Source organism: Opisthorchis viverrini (assembly GCF_000715545.1).
Source record: "Opisthorchis viverrini unplaced genomic scaffold opera_v5_79, whole genome shotgun sequence".
In the NCBI taxonomy this organism is placed as follows: domain Eukaryota; kingdom Metazoa; phylum Platyhelminthes; class Trematoda; order Opisthorchiida; family Opisthorchiidae; genus Opisthorchis; species Opisthorchis viverrini.
In genome coordinates this window covers 1343357-1362641 of record NW_008751737.1, presented here as the reverse complement: position 1 = coordinate 1362641, position 19285 = coordinate 1343357, and the positions used below count along the sequence as shown (strand labels likewise).

The following is a 19285-nucleotide window of genomic DNA, read 5'->3' as shown; positions in this document are numbered from 1 at the left end:
CTACTGAGGTGCTTACTCATGGTAGTCCAAGAGAACATGACTAATAACTATGTGGTACATGTCATCAGTCTCATATTGATAATATAGTCGTTAATTCGAAGAAGCGCTCTGTTACTGTGTCCGACTTCGAAGGTTTTGGCTATGTTGTGGATTGAAATAGATATGGGCAAAATTCTGACTGTCTTACCCCCAGCGCCCATAAATCCTATTCCTGAGGACATTCATAGGCCTGGCTCCATTGATGGTGATTTGGATTAGTACTCACGATTTGTATAAAGCTTCATTATAAGTTGGCGGGCGCTACTAGACGGGGCACCTTAATCCTGCGCTGGGTGCCTTCAGGAAGGGTTGAAGACAAAGCATGAAAGTTTCATAGAGGTTGCAGGCAAGCCACGTATTGTGATAGCTCAACATTGATCCTGAGGTGCTCTGAAAGGCGAGTTGTTTTGAGAGTCGACATAAGTCCAATAAAATAATTCAGTGAGTACGTGACCAATCATGTAGGTAACTATAAAGTCTATCGATTGGTCTTGTGTTAAATGAGACCAGCCAGTCAATGGTGTGCATGGATTTCGATGATTTTTCGTGTCGGATGCATCATACTGATCTGATACGTTTTAAACACAGGTCAATCCGCCCCGAGGCTGGTTCTGTCTCCCAGTCCTAATGATGCTTCCGTGAGCACTATCAACAGACAACCCAATGCAAGCACAGTAAGATCCGCACGATTGTACACAGAGCCTGGACTACAGAAATCTCAAGATTAATCCTACCCATGGTGCCGTACTTTGTATATTCCCATATTATATTGATGAACTAAACCCGCGATCATTGCAACATTCGATCCCGGATTCGGAGTTTTGATTTGGATTTGATTTAGAAATCATTGTATACACATGCGGATTCCAATTGAGGGCTGGGAAGATGTCGATGCGTACTGAGATGATATGGTCGTCTACGTTGGTGACCACGGTGCATGTAACGGGGATACTACTAATGCAGAAGCATGCGAGTAGTACGTTTTCTTGCACCTTCGCTCCGCGTCTATTAAGAAGCGCGATCTATTAAGGGATTTGTGGAGGTGCTTTGTAGCATTTGCTTGGATAGGGCAACAGTCAAATAATGTGATTTCGCTTCCCTGTCCAATAATCTGTTCTCCTGGGCAGCTGTATCAGTTCCGGTGGTCTGGCGAACGATGGTACTTCCATCCGGATCGAGAAGGCCAGAGCAGCTTCTGTGAACCTACGTCACAAGTGGGGTAGGTGGGACATCAGCTTCTGTGTCAAGGGTCGAGTTCACAATGCTGCGATCCGCTCCATATTACTATATGCATCAGAAACCTAGCCGCTGCGCGCCGAAGACGTCAAAAGAATTTCAGCATTTGACCACCGATGTCTTCGGAGCATTGCCTGAAACTGGTGGGATTACCGGATCAGCAATTCTGAAGTACGTCGAATGGTATTCGGGAGAAATAACCCACCCTCGATAGATGAACTAATCACACTGCAGAGGTTGCTCTGGCTTGGCTACGTGTTGCGTATTCCAGTCGACCGACTCCCTCGAAGGGCTCTTTTCGCACAACCATGTGAAGGGTGGAAGAGAGCCAGAGGCGGCCAAACAAAGACTTGGCAGCGAAGTAGGAAAGCCATCACCGGCAAACTCAGCTGCGCTGGTCACTGTCGTCTTCCTGGATAAGGACCCAGGGACGGGCCATATCAATGGCTAGAGACATTGACAGACATGGCCCAGTTGCGCCCTCAACGCATAGCCCCTTTTCCAACCCCAACCCCCACTTGACAGCCCACTGACTGCTGCAATTTTGCACCAATTTGTCAGCTCCCGCCTGCAATGCGCAGGTACCTACCCCCCTTCGAATCATCGGTGAACGGAACTGCGGCAGCTACAACCACCGTACGACGAGTACGCGGTTATTGCAGCTGACAACGATGATGAGTCTGTTTCCCTGCACCTGACTTCCCTACAGTAGTGAAACTAGTGAGTCCGCTTAGTTTCAGATTAAACCACATTCTTGAGACAAAACTCGCCATGTGTTCCCAAGTTGAATTATTTCATCCCGATCTCCAGCTTTTGCTCGTTGTGACTCCTGCCATTTACGTAACCGTCCAAGGTCACTCATGGCCAACAATGGTTTTCAGCTTTAGTTCATGACAGCCGGCTATGTTTGCGAAATAGTCGGACCTCATGCCCATTGTTCCCAACAAGATGGAAGAGAAACTTTTTACTGTTATTTAATCGGACATTTCCCACTGTTTACGACATTGTCCTCTTCTCGCGCAATCCGCATCCTCACAAATCCCTCAGTCATGCTTCATTCTAACTGTGAACATGTGGTCATGTTAGACGGTATGCCACCCACAAGGTGGGAACAAACATTATCATTAGTATTATCATTATAACCGGCCAGTTGGCATTTTCTAATAAATAACTACGCAGCGAAGGCCCTATTGCTTTACATTTGGTGCCGTGACCAGGATAAGGATGAAGATTCGTGTCCACAACCCTCCGAGAATGGGGTTGTTAGGACCTACTTGGAAGACTTTGAGGAGTTTGCAGAGGCTGCTGGACTGGGTGCCGACCGGAGTAAGTTGGTGGCTCTGAAGGCCCTTCTCAGGGGCCGGGCGAGGGTGGCCCTATTTGTGACCAGAAGAGGCCCTCGGAAGATGAAGTGGGCCGCCGCGAAAGAAGTCCTTGCGTCGGAGTTCGACACGGCGGTCGACCGCCAGGAGGCTATGAGGCGGTTCAAGACGGTCAGAATGGCGCTTGGACGGAATGCCGCGCCACCAGTCGCTGTCGGACCAGTTTGTCGAAGGTGTGCAGCCGGTGCTTGGTGCCCATTTGGGGTCGGCGCGAGCAATTGGCCAGCTGAATGTGGAGGAGCTGGTGCGTCTGGTCCGGGAATTGCCCGAGGCACCACTGGCCGCGTTCCAGCCCCTGGAGAATAGGGATGGTTCACCAGCGGAAGAACTGTAGACGGGAGTGGACCAACTCGCCGAACAGCGTGCAGTCATGAGGACGGAATCGCGGAGGCACCCTCGAACGAGCCGGTGCTACATGTGTGGCAAGCCTGGCCTCTGTTAGAATCAGTATCCCCGTACCCAATCACAAGTACATAATAAAACTCTAGAGTACTCCTATTTTCCTGGGTGGGTCGCGAAAAGCACACTGACGCAAGCTACCATACAGACCGTTGTCGAGTTAGACGAAAGGAGGGAGTTACGTTTGGTTGAAAATCGTTGCATACCCGTAGAAGTTCCATTGGAGGACCGGGAAGATGTCGATGCGCACTGAGACGATATGACCGTCTATGCTCGTACAAACAGTAAACATGGTCAATATCTACTTGTTGTCAACCCATCAGTAAATCACAGAAGTTTGCTTTCACATACGACTCTACTTATGTCATGTTCCTTATGCTTCATTTTCCGCACTTTGCTCATTTATTGGTGGGATGCAAAATTTGTGCCCAACTCCACAGTGAAAGCAATTTGCTTGCCTGAATCAATTTCGGTTAAATCTCTCCAGTGGTTCGATTTTTGAGCCTCACGCGAGAGGTGTTCTGGAATCCTAAACGATGGACGCTGCCCTACACTCATTTTCGTCGATGCTTTCCCAACAGGTAATAGTGTCACACTTGAACAGGAAGGTAGTCCGGGAGTGTTTCCCAAATTTAAACCATGTATCCACTAATGATTTATCGACGCACTCAGCTTGACAGCGGTTCCAGGTCGTATGCACTCGGGCGACACCGAATAACATGAAACGCTGCGTCGACGAACCTGGAGGCACAGCGTAGAGCAGGCAGGTCGGTCATCCCAATGAACCGCAATGCACATTTACACCGTTGGGTAGTGCAGATAGTCAGCGAGTTGGGAAACCTTACAACAACCCCGGCTGATTCGAGAATGCGATCGACTGATTTGGTGCATTAGAAGGATCGTGGATAGGAATCGAGTGTTGTTTGCGGCGGAACACTGAGTAAAAGCTTTCAGAAAATACATGGCCAGCTCTTGATTTGGAAGACTCCGTACAAACGTGCCGTCAACATTCATGTCCGGGTCGGTATAGATGGCATGGGCTACGTCAAGCACAACCAGGGAACAACGATTTCCCAGTAATTGGCTGAATTAAACTGATAAGCAATTCGTATTATGAAAATTTGCCCAGTTTTTACCCAGGGAACCAAGCAACAAATAAGCGGGAGAAATAGCGGAACTATTGCTAAAGGTTGATATGTAACGTCCAAACTGACCAAATACACATTGATACTTGAAAAATGGAATAACGAAGTTAGAACCGCTCCAAACAACAAAACTAAGAAAGGAATCCAACAAACGATATCACATGTGCACAAAAAGGAGTGGCTGCATAGGGTGTTACCGAAGTGTGAAATCCAACCCTGGTGATCTGGTAATAAGATGAAGGGTTATACAGAACAGAATGAGATTTCGAAGCAATAAGAGTGCACTGTTTGGTATGAGAAGGCGTCTGAGTCGCGCTGTGATGTTGCGCAATTCACAACACACGCACACGAAGACGAACGAAGTGAGTGCAAGGTTGAACAAAGGGTAACCGGGTAGCAAAACAAGTATACCATTTGCGTCGGCTGACAACCAGATATGATGCTGAGCCACGTAAAGCTGAGTGTATCAGAAAGAAAGAGATAGTGCACAGTGTTTAGTATATGTGGCAACGCGACAAAACAATCTCTAAAGAGGATGCCATAAAGCAGACAGCAATTGTTTGGTTGCGAGACACCACAGAGACCTGATACGATCGTGAACACATTTTGGCGGTCTCGGTTCTTTGGTAATTCATACACGCTTCATGCGGATGCACACAAGCCGTGTGGAGCTAACGTGGATAAAAGTGACCTTATTTCATGACTTGGTGCAAGGTGCACTTCTGTATTTCTTTTCACTGAGACCGAGAGGATTTTACTCCAGAAAAGACAATTCAAATCAGTTCTCGACTGAGAGGTAGTTTAAGAAGGTTCTCATAGAGAGATGCCCACTCGAAAAACTAAAAAAGTGGCTATAACGATGTTTGTATGACTGATACAGTCAAAAGACTGCCACACATTCGGAGAAGTTCAATGTGATTTAGGATGCATCCAGGGTAAGCAAACGTACCAGTTGGCATGATCAAAAGGTTTATTAGGGCAAGGACAGCATGCATTTCCACATTTTTGGAATAACTGTCTTTTTGTCACTAGCATGGTCTTCAAGCACCTCGATTCCTGTCTACTTGCCTTGTAGAAGACCAAATCAATGGCTTTCGACCCGAATGTAGCTCATCTTTGCTGGACCTGGTTTAACAGTCCTTTCGCACAACCAGAAAATTCCTATGCTACTGGATATAAGTAGCTCGGATTGTTGATTTGTTCGCTGAGCTGGGAAATCTGATTGCTAACGCTTCATCACCAATCGATATGACATTGTCACACATCCAATCCCGCACTGAGGACGCACCTCGACTGGTGATGAAACGTTTGCCAAGCTTGGCGAATAGACCGACAACCAAAACTCTGATGACAACCACGCAATAGTTAATCCGAGAAATCTGAAATGAAAGCTCCTGTTGCCGTTGCAGCAAAATGCTCTCGGTGGTTCTATGAGCACCAGCCACCTGTCCGCCAAAAAAGGGAACTCCTGATTTCAATTGGTTCGGGACGGAAAGACACTTTCCTGGCCCAATTACACCTGGCAAAGTGTTTCATGCTTGGTAAGGACAGAAAAAGATCTACTACGAATCGGGCATGTACTGTGTGCAATTACGAGAAACTGCCTAGGGCGCAGGTGGACGTACTTACATCAGCAGGGAATTTAGGTAAACACGCACATGGAATTATCATAAAATACGAGGAAACAACTATTACAAGAACACATTCATTTATGGAGTTATGTAACCGTAGTACAAAAGCCTCATACACAATCATCATGTGAGATATAGAATGGGCATGTTACAAGCAGCATGTCACAAGAAGCATGAGCTAGCCTGCCTATGTTCTCCAATCAATGTTACGGATTCTAAGAGACAAGCATTTGAATTACAATCAAGCGACTCCTCCGTATAACTGTCAAATGCATAATGTAGTACCTCTCTGTACCTTGACCAAAGTGATATCCTTCGCCCAATGACTGTGGTCACTGAGTACATTCCAAAGCGTGCACATAGGACGTAGGGCATGGGGACGGTGACTTGCTACAAAAAGACACCTGCAATATTTACTGCAGCGCCAGCTTCTGACCAAATGACGAGTGGTTTGAACCAACCGATCTTTTACTCGCTTCTGCTCACGTTTGGACAGCTCAACAGCATCTCAACCTTCGTGATGTGTTGGATTGCAATACAGCCATCCGCCCAGACTGACATGGCGGAATCTTACCAAAGAGTGAACACGGATAGCAAGTTAAAAGATTTAGATAATGTGTGTTGTAGCGTCAACAACACTTACCTCCAACGAGATGTCACCAAACCATGCAAACAGAGTACTGTGGCTGCGACGAAGCAGGCCCAGGCAATTTCTCAACAAAATGTACGAGATAATCTACACAAAAGTAAGAAAAAAAACGGGAAATTCTGAGCAAAATGGATGGAAACGGTACAGTCTAAGTATAAATTGAACGAAGCAATCATAGCGAATTCCGAAGTTCCACACTCTACGGTAAGACAGAATCAGAAAAAATCAAACCGTGTATGAAGTCTACAGAGGGGTGTGTAAATTGCCGCAGTCAAGGAACCAGGCGAACCCGTGAACCAGTTTTATCGACAACTTCTACTTACACCCATTGGATGGGTGCGTATAGAGTAAAAACAAAGTAGGTTTTAATTTGAGAGCTCACACTTTAGCCTTCACAAGTGTGACAGTCTGTCTGTTAGTTCTTCACTGCCCGCACGGGACATAGCCAAAGTAGTGATTAGTCCGAAATCGCATCAAAATTAGTTTTTGCCGAGAGAGTAGGTCGATCAAATAGTCCCAGAAGTGCACTATCCCATTGATAGATGCCAACTAAAAGTAGTGATTAGTCCGAAATCGCATCAAGCTTAGTTTTTGCCGAGAGAGTAAGTCGATCAAATACAGTCCCAGAAATGCACTATCCCATTGATAGATGCCAACTGTCGAGCTACGCAGCTCCTGAAATCCATCCATCCAACTGTTGATGCAAAGCATCTCCGCAGTAGAAGGCTGGAGAAGGATGCACCCGTTTTTTGTGTTCCATTTAGTTGTCAGTTGTGGAAGATGGTGTTTTGAATGCGACAGGCGCGATTCATCGGTCAATGTACGCAACCCGAAATTTTGCCTTGAAATCGACTAAAGTGCGCCTCCAAGTGTGAACTCAAATTTTGAATGCCTGACATGCAAACGACCTCGTGAATTGGGCTTATTGTGGTTTAACGTCTCACAAAACCTAGACTGTTCCAACGGCGACATTGGAGAACTAAAAACCTAGAAATATTCACACACTGATACCCTATATTCATCATCATCATTATTGACATGACATCAGTGTTCAACACTGCTTCCTATATTGGACTCTGAAGCTCTCAATTATTAGCGATTTCCGGCACAGCTCTTGTAGGTTTACCCCGATCGCGAAGTTGGGCACCCAACTGATCGCTAAAACTATAACCTGTGGGTTGCATCTGGAGCATAAGGAAAAACCGCGCATATTCGGACTTTCCAACCTAACAGAGCTGTGGAAAAAGGACAAGCAGGTGTCTCAAAATTCTCAGGCTGTATACACTGTAGTCTCCTCGTCAAGTAAGAAAATTTGACATCAACGGTTTCGTCCATCCTAAGACACAAATCAGGGGGCTATCAAAAAATACGTACAAGTTAGTGTTCCATTAGGACATCCGAGGACTGGACCTGCATGATAGCCTCAATAATGGGGGAAACCGGTGGTGGGCTGTCTACTGAAACATTGAAACGCACTGCAATATCTTGAAAGTCACTTTGAACTTCAATTGAAATATTAATCAGTCCATCTGTGCAGTATATTTAGTGGCAAATTATTACCAGCAAGGGAATGATGTGAAGTTCAACCGGGTTCTCTATCAACACTACGGAATATGCTGTTGATATTCCTGTCCAAAATGTCCTTTCGAGTCCTACGCTGTGCAGCACGACACTCGCGTTACATCTTCCGAATGTTCCACTAAAATGAAATTCAATCTACCGGGACACCAAAGCAGTACGAGAAACGCAGGAACGAAATGCTTGTGAATCGTAAAACCAGACTGTGTCAATACTACAGAAAAATGGTATATATAAGCAGTGTATATAAGACTATAGTCCACACACAACGTATTCAATCGACAAATAGGAGAATGTTAGTTCAGCATGAAGCCCTTAGCGAAAGCGACACGATCGCCCGTAGTAACTGCGTGACTTAACCATATTTCACGCAACTTATAGGTAGATGGTTCTGGAATGTACCAGACGAATTGTTTGGAGGTGCAAAAGACAATGATCGCGAAAGGTCGATTAGCAAAGCTGAAAAATCGATGAGAAACGAATGTCAGTACAAACCTACCGGAAGAAGACACAGGAATGTATGGACTTCAGTACAAAAGCCATGGTCTTTGCATTGAAACGAAATCAGTATGTAAACCTGAAGAGGGCCAAAGAACGAAAGGAATTACAGTAAGGCCTTCTAAACATTACAACTTGACAACGAGGTAAACAGCCATGCAGGTGAATGGACTACATTGCGCGAATGAGTTACCTAGAAAGAATTATTTGTGAGGAGGGGGGAGGAACTTCTGTAGTTAAACATCAGTTAAACGCCTCTCTTAGACGAGCATTCGAGAAAAGAACAAGTGACAGGGTATGATATCGGCCCCACCGAACTCTCAGCAATTAGCTCAACGCTATGAAATTACGTGTCCCCACCCCCAGTGCTCCAGCTCATGAGCAGTCGCACGATGAAAGGAGTAATGTTCTTCTAAAAAAACAAGCTCAGAGCCACGAATCAGGAGTAAAGTCTCATTTGGACTTCACCTTGTCAATATTTCCCGATAACGTTGAGACAGCTGTGGAGGGTTTGCTAGCCTCGTACCGTGTGACCTGGCCCTCAAAGTCATAGGCATTGTAAATTATTACATTGGTACAATACTCGCTCTCTTCGATCAGTACGATCCTTCAAAGAAGGTTGCTTACACCAAAGTGACCAGACTTCACTTGCACCTAAGGTTCAAACAGCCTTTGGGTTGATAACTGTAGACTCCATAAATGGGGATCCCGGGACACTGGCAGACAGTGTTGAATCACCCAGTCGGGGGCTTCGTGCATCAGCGCTATCGCCTTCGACGCGTAGTTCCGCACTTTCCCAAACTAACTGATCATGCAATCACGTCCGATGCCTCGCTATCCCCCATGCCCTCCTATTCTGCGGTGACCGAAACTGTGGCAATCCGAACAGACGTACCCTGGACACGTGTTTTCGAATGTGTTTACTTGGTGGACAAATGTTGGAATTAAAAAAAAACAACTTCAACAGCATCAATCTTTTCGTTGGTATCCATAAATGGCCTATGAAGAGTTGAGCTATTTACTGACTAGTAACTCACCCGCGTAAAGGTGGTTTGGGTATCGGTAACGTAACAGGATGCACATATTGCGACACTTCATAGGAACTGAGCAATGCAGTATTTCAGTTAATTGCTCACAACCAGTTAACAAGCGACTCAGGCAAAATCCGGAGACATATAGACTGAAAGTCATCGAATCAACGGAGAAAGCTTGCCTTCACTAGTGGGTAAGGGCTTGCCGAGATGAACTGGCTAGTTTGGTTACAAGTTGATACGGTTAATAATCGAATTCACATTACAATGATGTATCAAATGCTCAGTTTACATACAGAATAAATTGATTATCGGTATGGTATGGTATGTATGCTTCACTGAAACCTCAAGCAGTGACACGTGAGGTGCCTAAATATTGGTAGCCAGGGTGACCAGCAGTCAACGGGTACTTAGCGTCGCCCAAGTGGATACCAAATTTCACAGTTCAGATCTTCTGATGTGTATCGGAATCGGGTACGATCAATGGCTATATGCGACCTGAGAACGAGCGCACGAATCCCCAAATATGACGCGAGCCCAACCACTCCTAGCGCATATATATATATCTTTAGGGGGAACTTGGAAAGAGATAAAACAGTTAATGCACACAAAGTATAACTGGCCAATTGGAACAGGGCGCGGTGTTTTTGGATTGAGCTGCAACAAGACGGAAAACGCGCAAAATTTAAAAATTCAAAATTTTTCAAAACTAATTCGGCAATAACTCGATAAATAAGGCCTTTCTGGGGATACTGACATCCCCAACACCTTCCCTTGCGGAAAAATGTCAGTAACGGGGTTTTCGGGGGTCCATTTGAAAAGGAGTGGTTTGGCGTCAACGGCGATCTGTCTATCTTCTTGGTAGAAGGTTTGGTTCACTGGCTGATGCGTTTTGTGTTGCCGGCTGCGCTGCATCAGGTGTGGCGGCCTTCAGTTCGAAAATGTCAAGAAGTATGTCGAGTGGAAGGTCGCTCTGGGATGCCGGTGGCTCTGATAGATGGCATGGACGCAATTGATTCTTGTGTCGGGTTCAGATGTCTTGGCCAACATTACGCTCCCGCGTTTTCGTAGGACGTGTCCTTCGATCCAGCGCTCGTGCCTTGGTCGATAATCTCGAGCAAAAAGACTTGCACCTACTTGAAACTGGGCTGGTTTTGTGTTCACTTCAGGCCGAGAACGAGCCGTCGGTGCCGCACACATGGCCGAATTGGTAGTTCGCAATTTTCGGACCATAAGCGCTTCAGCGGGTGATTTCCGACCGTTTGGAGAGTCATTTGGAGTGGTCTGATGGACCAGAAGAAATCTCTGGAGGGCTCCCACGGGCGTCCCCCCTCGAGATTTGAGCAGCGCCCGCTTGAACGTATCGACAAAACGTTCTGCCTGACCGTTGGACTGCGGGTGGTATGGTGGCGAACGGACGTGCGTGATGGCGTTTCTCCGGCAGAACTCTTGGAAGCAGCTGGAGCAGAACTGTGATCCATTGTCTGATATCAAGGTCTCCGACAGGCCGTGCTGGCTGAAGAGCTGGGACGAGGCTCGTATGGTGTTCGTTGTCGTTGGCGGGACGACGGGCACAACTTCTGGCCATTTGGAGAAGGCACAGATCAAGATGAGGTATGTTACCCCATCAATAGGGCCAGCATAGTCGATATGCACCCGGGACCAGGGGCGTTCGGGTCGAAGCCAGGCAGCAGGCGGAAGGCATGAAGGGTTCTTCGCGGCTTGTTGACACTTCGAGCAGTCTCTGACGTAGTCGGAGACGTCGCGATCCATTGGTGGCCAGTAGGCGTAACTACGAACGATTGACTTCATCCGGTTTATTCCAGGATGTCGCGAATGAAACTAACGGAAAGCTCGATGGCGTAAAGCTTTGGGAATAACTACGCGATATCCAAACAGTGAACAATTGTTTATGATCGCTAAAGCATCTCGGTGATGAAGGAGCTGTCGAAGGCAATCATCTTTGAGGTTTGTAGGCCACCGAGAATTAACGAATTGGGTCGCTTTTTGAAGCGTTGGATCAGCCGTGGTAGCTCTTTGAACCTCTGTTACTGTCATGGGCAGTGCACGAACGGACTGGACCAACTGGAGTTGGCTGAGTCCTCGAAAGCAACCTGCGCAATAACCATGTCTTCTTCGGGAGCTGGCTGGTTGCTGATCAGGCGAGACAATGCATCGGCCTGACCGAAGTCGTAACCCAGAATAATCAGAGCCCATCTTTGCAGGCGGCTGGCAGAGTGAGCGGGAACACCTTTCTTCGAGCCAAAAATGGAGAGCAATGGTTTATGATCGGTGAGCAGGGTGAAACGGCGGCCATACAACATTTTGTGGAAACGCCGAACCGCGAACACTAAGGTCAACGCTTCTTTCTCTATCTGTCCGTATCGCTGTTCTGCTGAAGTTAGTGATTTCGACGCGTGCTGCCGTCATTCTACATGTCTTTCCAGACGGCACCGACTACACAATTGGAGGCATCAGCTGCCACAACAATCGGTAGCTTTGGGCTATAGTGGGTCGGTAGCAGATCAGAACTGACCATCGTTTTCAGCTTGCAGAACGCTTCCTTGCATTCTTCTGACCAACACCAGGGGATGTCTTTTCAAGGTAACCGATTGAGCGGAGGCCGGGTCGGAGAAGGCCATTATGCACGCGTCGAAATCACTAACTTCAGCAGAACAGCGATTCAATTTATCAGTAGATCGAGAGTTGGCGGGACTGCATTAGCCGTGGGAAAACAGAGTACGCATCTGATCCACAATGCTCGTGCTCACCAGAACACACTGATACTCACACTATTCGGGCAATGCAACTGAGATTAAGCATTCCAGCACGAGCAACTGCTTTCCAGCGATGTGGAGCTACGCTAGTTGAGGTTGTGAGCATGGATCAGAAAGATATCGATCCAGCAGTTAAATGAGCTTTTGATCGGCTTCACAATATACAAATCGTTGTTTGACTCAGCAAGCAAATGCCTTCTTGTCCGCCTAGTGAACATCCCTCATGGCTTGAGTACTATTCGGCCGCACTGAGATTATGAAGGCCAACCAGTGCGATTGTACGCCCATGCATTAGTTTTTAGTCCTATTAGGTTTTTTAATTTGATTCGAAGGTCTCATGTGTACCAAGCTCGGAGGTAAAACCTCTGAACCCCATCCCGGTGGTGAGCTTTTCGTGATCTACACTAATCGATGAACCATGAGTTGAAATGTGTTCAACTGATTCTGAAACGGCATCGTAGTTTTCACCAGAGTTATCCACTATCCGTATTTTGTTCAATTTTGGCGTTTGTACCATCTTAGATTGGACTCCCCAAGGGATCGTCTGTCCGGGTCTCAAAATCACAGCAAAAAAGGGATTAGCATACTTGGATTACGCGGGTTACATAGTTATGTACGCACTACCCTAGATATGTTATTGGAATGACTCCTTTCCCCTGTTTCAGCATGCAGCCTCCACCTTGAAAGTGCGAGTTCTTCAGGATTTCCCACTCTCTTGGGGCTCCTAATAGGTATATTTGTTTTGGCTACTACGTAAGCCATATATAAGCTTCATAAAACTGTGCCTATCGGCAAGCACGTTGTGATCCGCTGGTCGGACTGTATTCAGAAAACGCTGCAGTGTGCCGTATGCATAAAGTTGAATTCTTGTTATTTCTTACAAAGATCTGTTACAAGTATTGCATGCTCACAACAAATAGAACCAGATAAGCATTAGCAAGTTCATATCCAAATTCCAACAAGGTAGCTGCCTATGCAGCTCCTGCTTGAATAGCCAAATGCAAAGGAGAATTCAAATGCAAATACCACCAGCGGTCGAAATGAAGGAACGATGCTTCGGCTGTCGCTCACTAATTTGCATGCCCATATCGGGCACCTGTTGAGAAGCAGTTACCCAAAGAGCACAGTGATGACACTGCACAAATGAACTTTCTTCCGTGAGATGCTCGTGGAACAGCTCAACCTTCTATCTAAACGTCACACTGATAAGCATGTGTTTGTCCTCCAGCTTGTTTGTAGCAGCCTATCATCGTCTGCGTTTCGTTACTTTGCTAATGCAGATAATTAGACAATTCAGTGAGGTCATTGTTCCTCACATGAGAGAGTATCCACAGTCTATAATCAAGTGGAAGAACCTTTTGTGTCGCACCGCTAGGAGTATGGTGCAAATGCAATGGTATCAGATTGACAGACACCACACAAGTAGCACCTGAACACACGCATAATCATCAACACGACTTCTGATGTGAGTAGCAGATCAAAGTTGAGACTGAATGTGGAAGTCCAGGGCTAATGTGTTAATTATCACACATAAAAGAATGTAGATTCCAGTCGTCATGCGAACACCATCATCATTCAGATTGGCATGCAGAATACCATCGGTATGTGTCTTCGCCTACTGCAACTGTCCTGTGAACAGTAGTAGTTCTGAGTGCTCGAATATGTGAAGATGGCCCTCAACGGTATACAAAGTCAAATTTTGTTCAATGAACTTTTCCATTGGCAAGCCATTCATGAGGTAACCTTCCTCTACCAGACCCACCTAACGCACTGACGAATATTTCTGCCTAAAGTACTCCCTCCGATTCGGACAACTACAAGAAAACCGGACATTTGGATTCTTCTGGGGGATAGTATATTGAATTGTGCGTGACGGAGGACATTGCTCTGTACTCTCCACCGAACCTCTTCAACCCCGCTCGGAGAGGTCTCTGTTCTCCACATCTCCATATGACGCGATGCACTTATTTGCGTATGAAAGCGTGGGGACCGTCGTGCTAATCGAGTGCTCTTTTATGATGTTAAAAAAAAACAAATTTGCGGCTGAATCGTAATTCTACGGTATAAAAAACAACGTATCAGATCGGAAACCCACCCCGATCCCGATGGCTCCGAGGACCGTCAGAAAGACTGCAGTGAAGCGGCGACATGTGATCTTTGACAGAAATCCAAAACCTGATCCCATGGTTTGAAACGTTGAAATGGAATATTGAGGTGATGTGTAGAAGCTCAGACGACCAGATGAAGGATCAAGTCTAGTTGAAGTGCTGGAATTCACTACCGAACCGTTGTTTGAGGCAGGTGGAATACTGGGCTTGTTCGCCAAAGACGATTCCACAAACTGGGAGGTCTCCAAGTTTAGATGATCAAAAGTAAAACGGTTGAAAGTTTCTCCACACCTGTCTGACGTGGATTTATGCGCAGCAATTGCGCCTGTCTGTAGTAACGGTGTGGCGAACTCCGCCGGCGGAGCAGGAAGACCCAGATCGCCCGATTTCAAGTCATTCAAACATTTGGCGCGCCTTGCCCACTCGCAGGCTAGGGCGAACAGAATACCGTAAACAACCGAATAACGGTCGATAGACCAACGGTAAAACCATGCATCACGTAACTCTGTACTGCTAGTTGGTTTATCGAAAGAGCTTCGGGATACCGTAGTCGATTGGAAGAGGAACCTTTGGACTCTAAAACAGGGCAGAACAGGAATCACTCAGTGGAGAGAAGCGGACTTCTTCGTGAAAACCAAAAAGCAGGAGAAAACAAAGGCTGATGTGGATATTCGCATCGTCATGAGTCAATTTTACCTAATTTGGTTTCTCTCCTACAAGTTTCTCAACGATCACAACGGGGATTACTGAAACAGCCATCGTTTTACCAAGTTAGAATACCCTCTTTGTTATGGACACTTAGTTCTAAAAGTTCAACAGTAGCGATAAAACATTTTGTGTGTGGATCTGACTGAGGAGGAAAAAACAACATTAGAGGATCTACGTTTGTTTGCTCTCGAAATATGTTCCCAACTACACCGATAGCCCGCCAGAGACTCTAGATAGGACCGTCTTAACTCAGGACTGCCGGCAGTCATCGAGGCCTCAAAATTATACACCCTAACAAGGGTAGAAGACAGTAAGCGGAAGGGCGACCGCTGGGCTGTGTCCTGATGAACTGGCACAGGAAAACAGGGGCACAGATAACGGACCAGTGTACACAAATGGGAGAGCGTTCCTCCTCGGCAGTTCCGTGATAATTGCAACGGTTGACACAACCTAAAGTTTCAGTCATGTTCAAACTGCCCACGTGAGAATACGGCGGAAAATTCGGTCATATTGAAACAAATATCTAGACCGACCTGAACTCGGATCACGTCCCGTCACTCGAAATGTACGAGTTGGAAGTTCGCTCGGGTAGCGACTGTATATTGGATGTATGGTACTTTTGTCGGATGAATCACCAGATACGATGACTCTCAATACTACACCTTCATCCGAAGCGACCTTCTTGGACAATGCACATGTTGGAGGAACATCCTTGAAAACCCCATCGATGAGTGATCTTCACATGGAACCGTTTTCCTAATACGACTAGAAAACCAGCTTTCAGAGAGAAAATGTTCCCTCTGTGGAATAGCCACTGTATATCAGGCGTGTCGGTTGTTGAGAGCCCGCTTTAGTTCCAGAATGGTGCGCATTTTTGTGCGCGCTCAGTCAGCCTGTCCACTTGACCATTAAGGTTGTAAAGCGAAATACAAGCTGGAAAAAATGCTGCGGTGAAATTGGTCTCCACTTAATTCTGTCTTTACTAGAAAAGTATAGACCTCTGGACCGTTTCAAGCCATTTCATCATGGGAAATAATCGTCTTACTAAAAACAAGTTGCGGATCCATTGTGAAGCAGTAAATTCAGACTAATCGTTGCCACCCAAAGTATTTGCTAAATATGTACGGGAAAACAGCACCACATGTCATCGAATTAAACTACTTATAAGGTTGCCGGAAACTCTTCGGCGGCCTACGACCGTTTTTACCCTTTTTCAGACTCAAAAGGTTGGCACCGTCCCCGAGTTTCTGTCAACTTGATGTGCTTAGTGAACCACAATTGAACAAAATTCACGAACTAAACTCATTTGCATACCACTTTGGTCCATTTGGGAGAATCAACGAAATCCCAGATGAATCACTCGTTTATGGCATCCTTCAACCGAATGTGCCTCATAATGGCTGCCTCATGTTTCAGTTGGGACGATATTCAAGATACCGAAGTATATTTTTTTGAGTGAAACTACTCATGAAGTTGCTGAAAACTCTTCGGTAGCGAAGCGGCCACCGAAAGTGCCTAGCGAATCATATCAACTTGTTTGCCAGCGAGACAAAGGAAAACTTCCAACAAACTGAACACAGTGCTTACCCCGAGAAAAAGACGAAATGAAAGAAAGATGGTGATCGATAAAGCAGCTCGATGCCAATAATCAGTAGGACGATTTTGAACAAAATGAGCAGGTCGGCAAGCCGCACATGAAAACAACAGCAATAGCGTTTCATAGAGAGAATCGATTCAGGAAATGTACGGCGCGTTGGAACTGTAGGCAATACGTTTGAGGCGGCGGTTGTCGTGGTCCATACGCGCCGAATCAAGTCTTCCGTCCAAGGCGGTCCAGAGTTCGTCATGACCTTGCTTTTCTTTTTCGTACGTGGCTCGGTTCGAGGCGCCGGCTGCGTCATAGCCAACCATTGGCGCAAGTCGAATCCTGTTCCCATAGATAACGCCTTTTGGTGGCTCCGGCCGTCTATACTGGAAGACGACTGCGATGCGCGAAGGTGTTTAGGTAACTCGGCAACGGCAAAGCCGAATTTTCTGGTGTGGCGACATTCGCTTAGAAAGGGCGATGTAGGGGAAGATTTGGAATCGAAATCACAGTCACACACGTAAGGTGAGACGACATTCATCCCGACCGGTGACTTTACCTCGGACGGAATCGAATCCAGTGAGTCCAACGGGAGTAGAGAAGATGCATCGCGAACTGAGCTGAACGAAGATGGGTTCCGTGCATCGGATGCTGATACGCGCGGATTGATGAGCATGACAAACATTGTGACGGTGAACCAGAACGTGACCAGAGGCATAAAATGATAGAACATATAGTCCCTGTTCATGACCAGGCACAGACCCAGAACAAGAAAATTTAAGCGAAACACAACCTGAATAGAGGGAGGGAATAGGAAAGATGCGACGGTCTGATGACTGGAGCAATATAGGACATCACGATCGACTAGAAGAGTTTTGAATAATCGGTAATATATAACTGTTAGCAACAGTACTGTCGACGGAATATCTATCGAACCGATTCAAAATGGATCGGTTAGGGCGTCCGTTTTCACTCCTGTGCGGTGCGGTTCATAAGAACAGTGTCTCTCCGCAAATGACTGCTTCTACTTGGAATAAAGCAGCCCTCGCCTAGGAAACAAGTTAGAGAAGAGAGTGTTAGGAAAAATTCCACACTTTTGCAAGGGAGCGAGAGTCGCTGTTCGAGATCGCCGTGCAACTGTAATAGACGTCAGCATAGTCTCGGATGGGCGTGGAGTGATAGTGTGGAATGAGAAGAAGCAGAAGTATGGTGCTGATGAACATTCCCTCGCCATAACTCAATCCGCTAAGGCTGTTATTGGACTGGGACTTCCTAAGGTCGCAGTCAGTGACTTGTGTTTGCTTGCCATTGTGGGTTCCCTGCGTACTTCTGACACTTTTATGCGTGGCACATGGCGTTGAAGGTACCTTTTTGCCATTTAATGTCACACCAGACCCAGTATGACGGTCACTTTGTGCCTGATGTGCGAGTCTTGACTGTGCTAGCGCACACTGCGCCTTGAAGAGCATTCACCATTGTTTGTCCTTTCTTTGGTTGTTAGTCTTTAGACGCGTGTTCCCATACCAAAATCTTTACATACTTTGGGATTCACCTCATCAGACTGGCACTGCCCTTGGCATGATCTCGAATGAAACGTTTCTCTCTTTTCTCCCATATTCTCCTGTTACTCTTTCGCATTCATCGCTTGCACTCACTTTTTATGTTTGTGAGCATGCTCTTCAAAAATAAATGATAATAGGCATTAGCAAAATAATAGAGTCCTAGCCTTGACCGATGACAACAGTCAAGATTATTATTATTATTATTACTAATTGATTTGTTCTACGTCCAGTGAGTCATATGTTTGCATCTATTCCACTGCGACCGAACATATGCGCAGAGCAGCCAAACAGGAATAAGAAACACGTTGTGCATGCAAGACATGTTCATACAGTAGTCTCTAGCTTCAACGACCTCCCCATACAACAAGACCAGCTATGAATGCCGAAATTGGCTTTGCGACTGACTTGCTTTGGCTAACGAAACGTTTCCTATCAGAGCGGTGAAGGTCTACGGATTTGAAAGGCACAGTTCTGTGCCGTCCTTCAACATGACTTGCAACACCCAAGACTTAAGAGATTATGATTCGACCAGTAGTTGAGTGACTGAGGTCCTCTCTCACCAACATGAGCACACCGCGCAACCTTGGAAAATTGCGGATAGGGATAATTTGGAGAAATAGCAACAGTAAATCAGCTTAAACCGCAACGCAAAACGGTAATAAGGGTGAAGTAACCCAAGGAAGGCTTGCACAGAGCAAGCTATCCAGGACTATCTCCCAGATATGTTATGCAAAAGTGCAGCTCCACTGTCACATACAGCTAGGCTACAGCAGTCATTTTGTCGTATCCAGTTCCCTGAGCGCTCACTCAGATACTTATAATGGAAACTGCCTGGAATAAGGCAATCGAAACCAGTTAGAAGTTACATCCTGGAAAACAGACTGTTTGTAATCTGCTCATCATCTCTGTCAAGTCACCATAAAAAAGCAAATAGAAAAAAACCCGTTTCAGTAGAAC

The 19285-nt window shown here is 46.2% G+C and overlaps 1 protein-coding gene across 1 annotated transcript in view; it reads right to left on the bottom strand.

Moving 5' to 3' along the window:
- Positions 1-4226: 4226 nt before the first annotated feature.
- Positions 4227-19285, bottom strand: part of T265_04747 (hypothetical protein) — a gene marked incomplete at both ends in the record, with an annotated part of 61372 nt that continues 46313 nt past the window's right edge. The window contains 5 exons of the mRNA XM_009169560.1: positions 4227-4658; positions 6476-6568; positions 8559-8636; positions 14461-15049; positions 16769-17559. Coding sequence (XP_009167824.1) covers positions 4395-4658; positions 6476-6568; positions 8559-8636; positions 14461-15049; positions 16769-17559 — 1815 coding nt within the window. The remainder of the gene's footprint in view (positions 4659-6475; positions 6569-8558; positions 8637-14460; positions 15050-16768; positions 17560-19285) is intronic.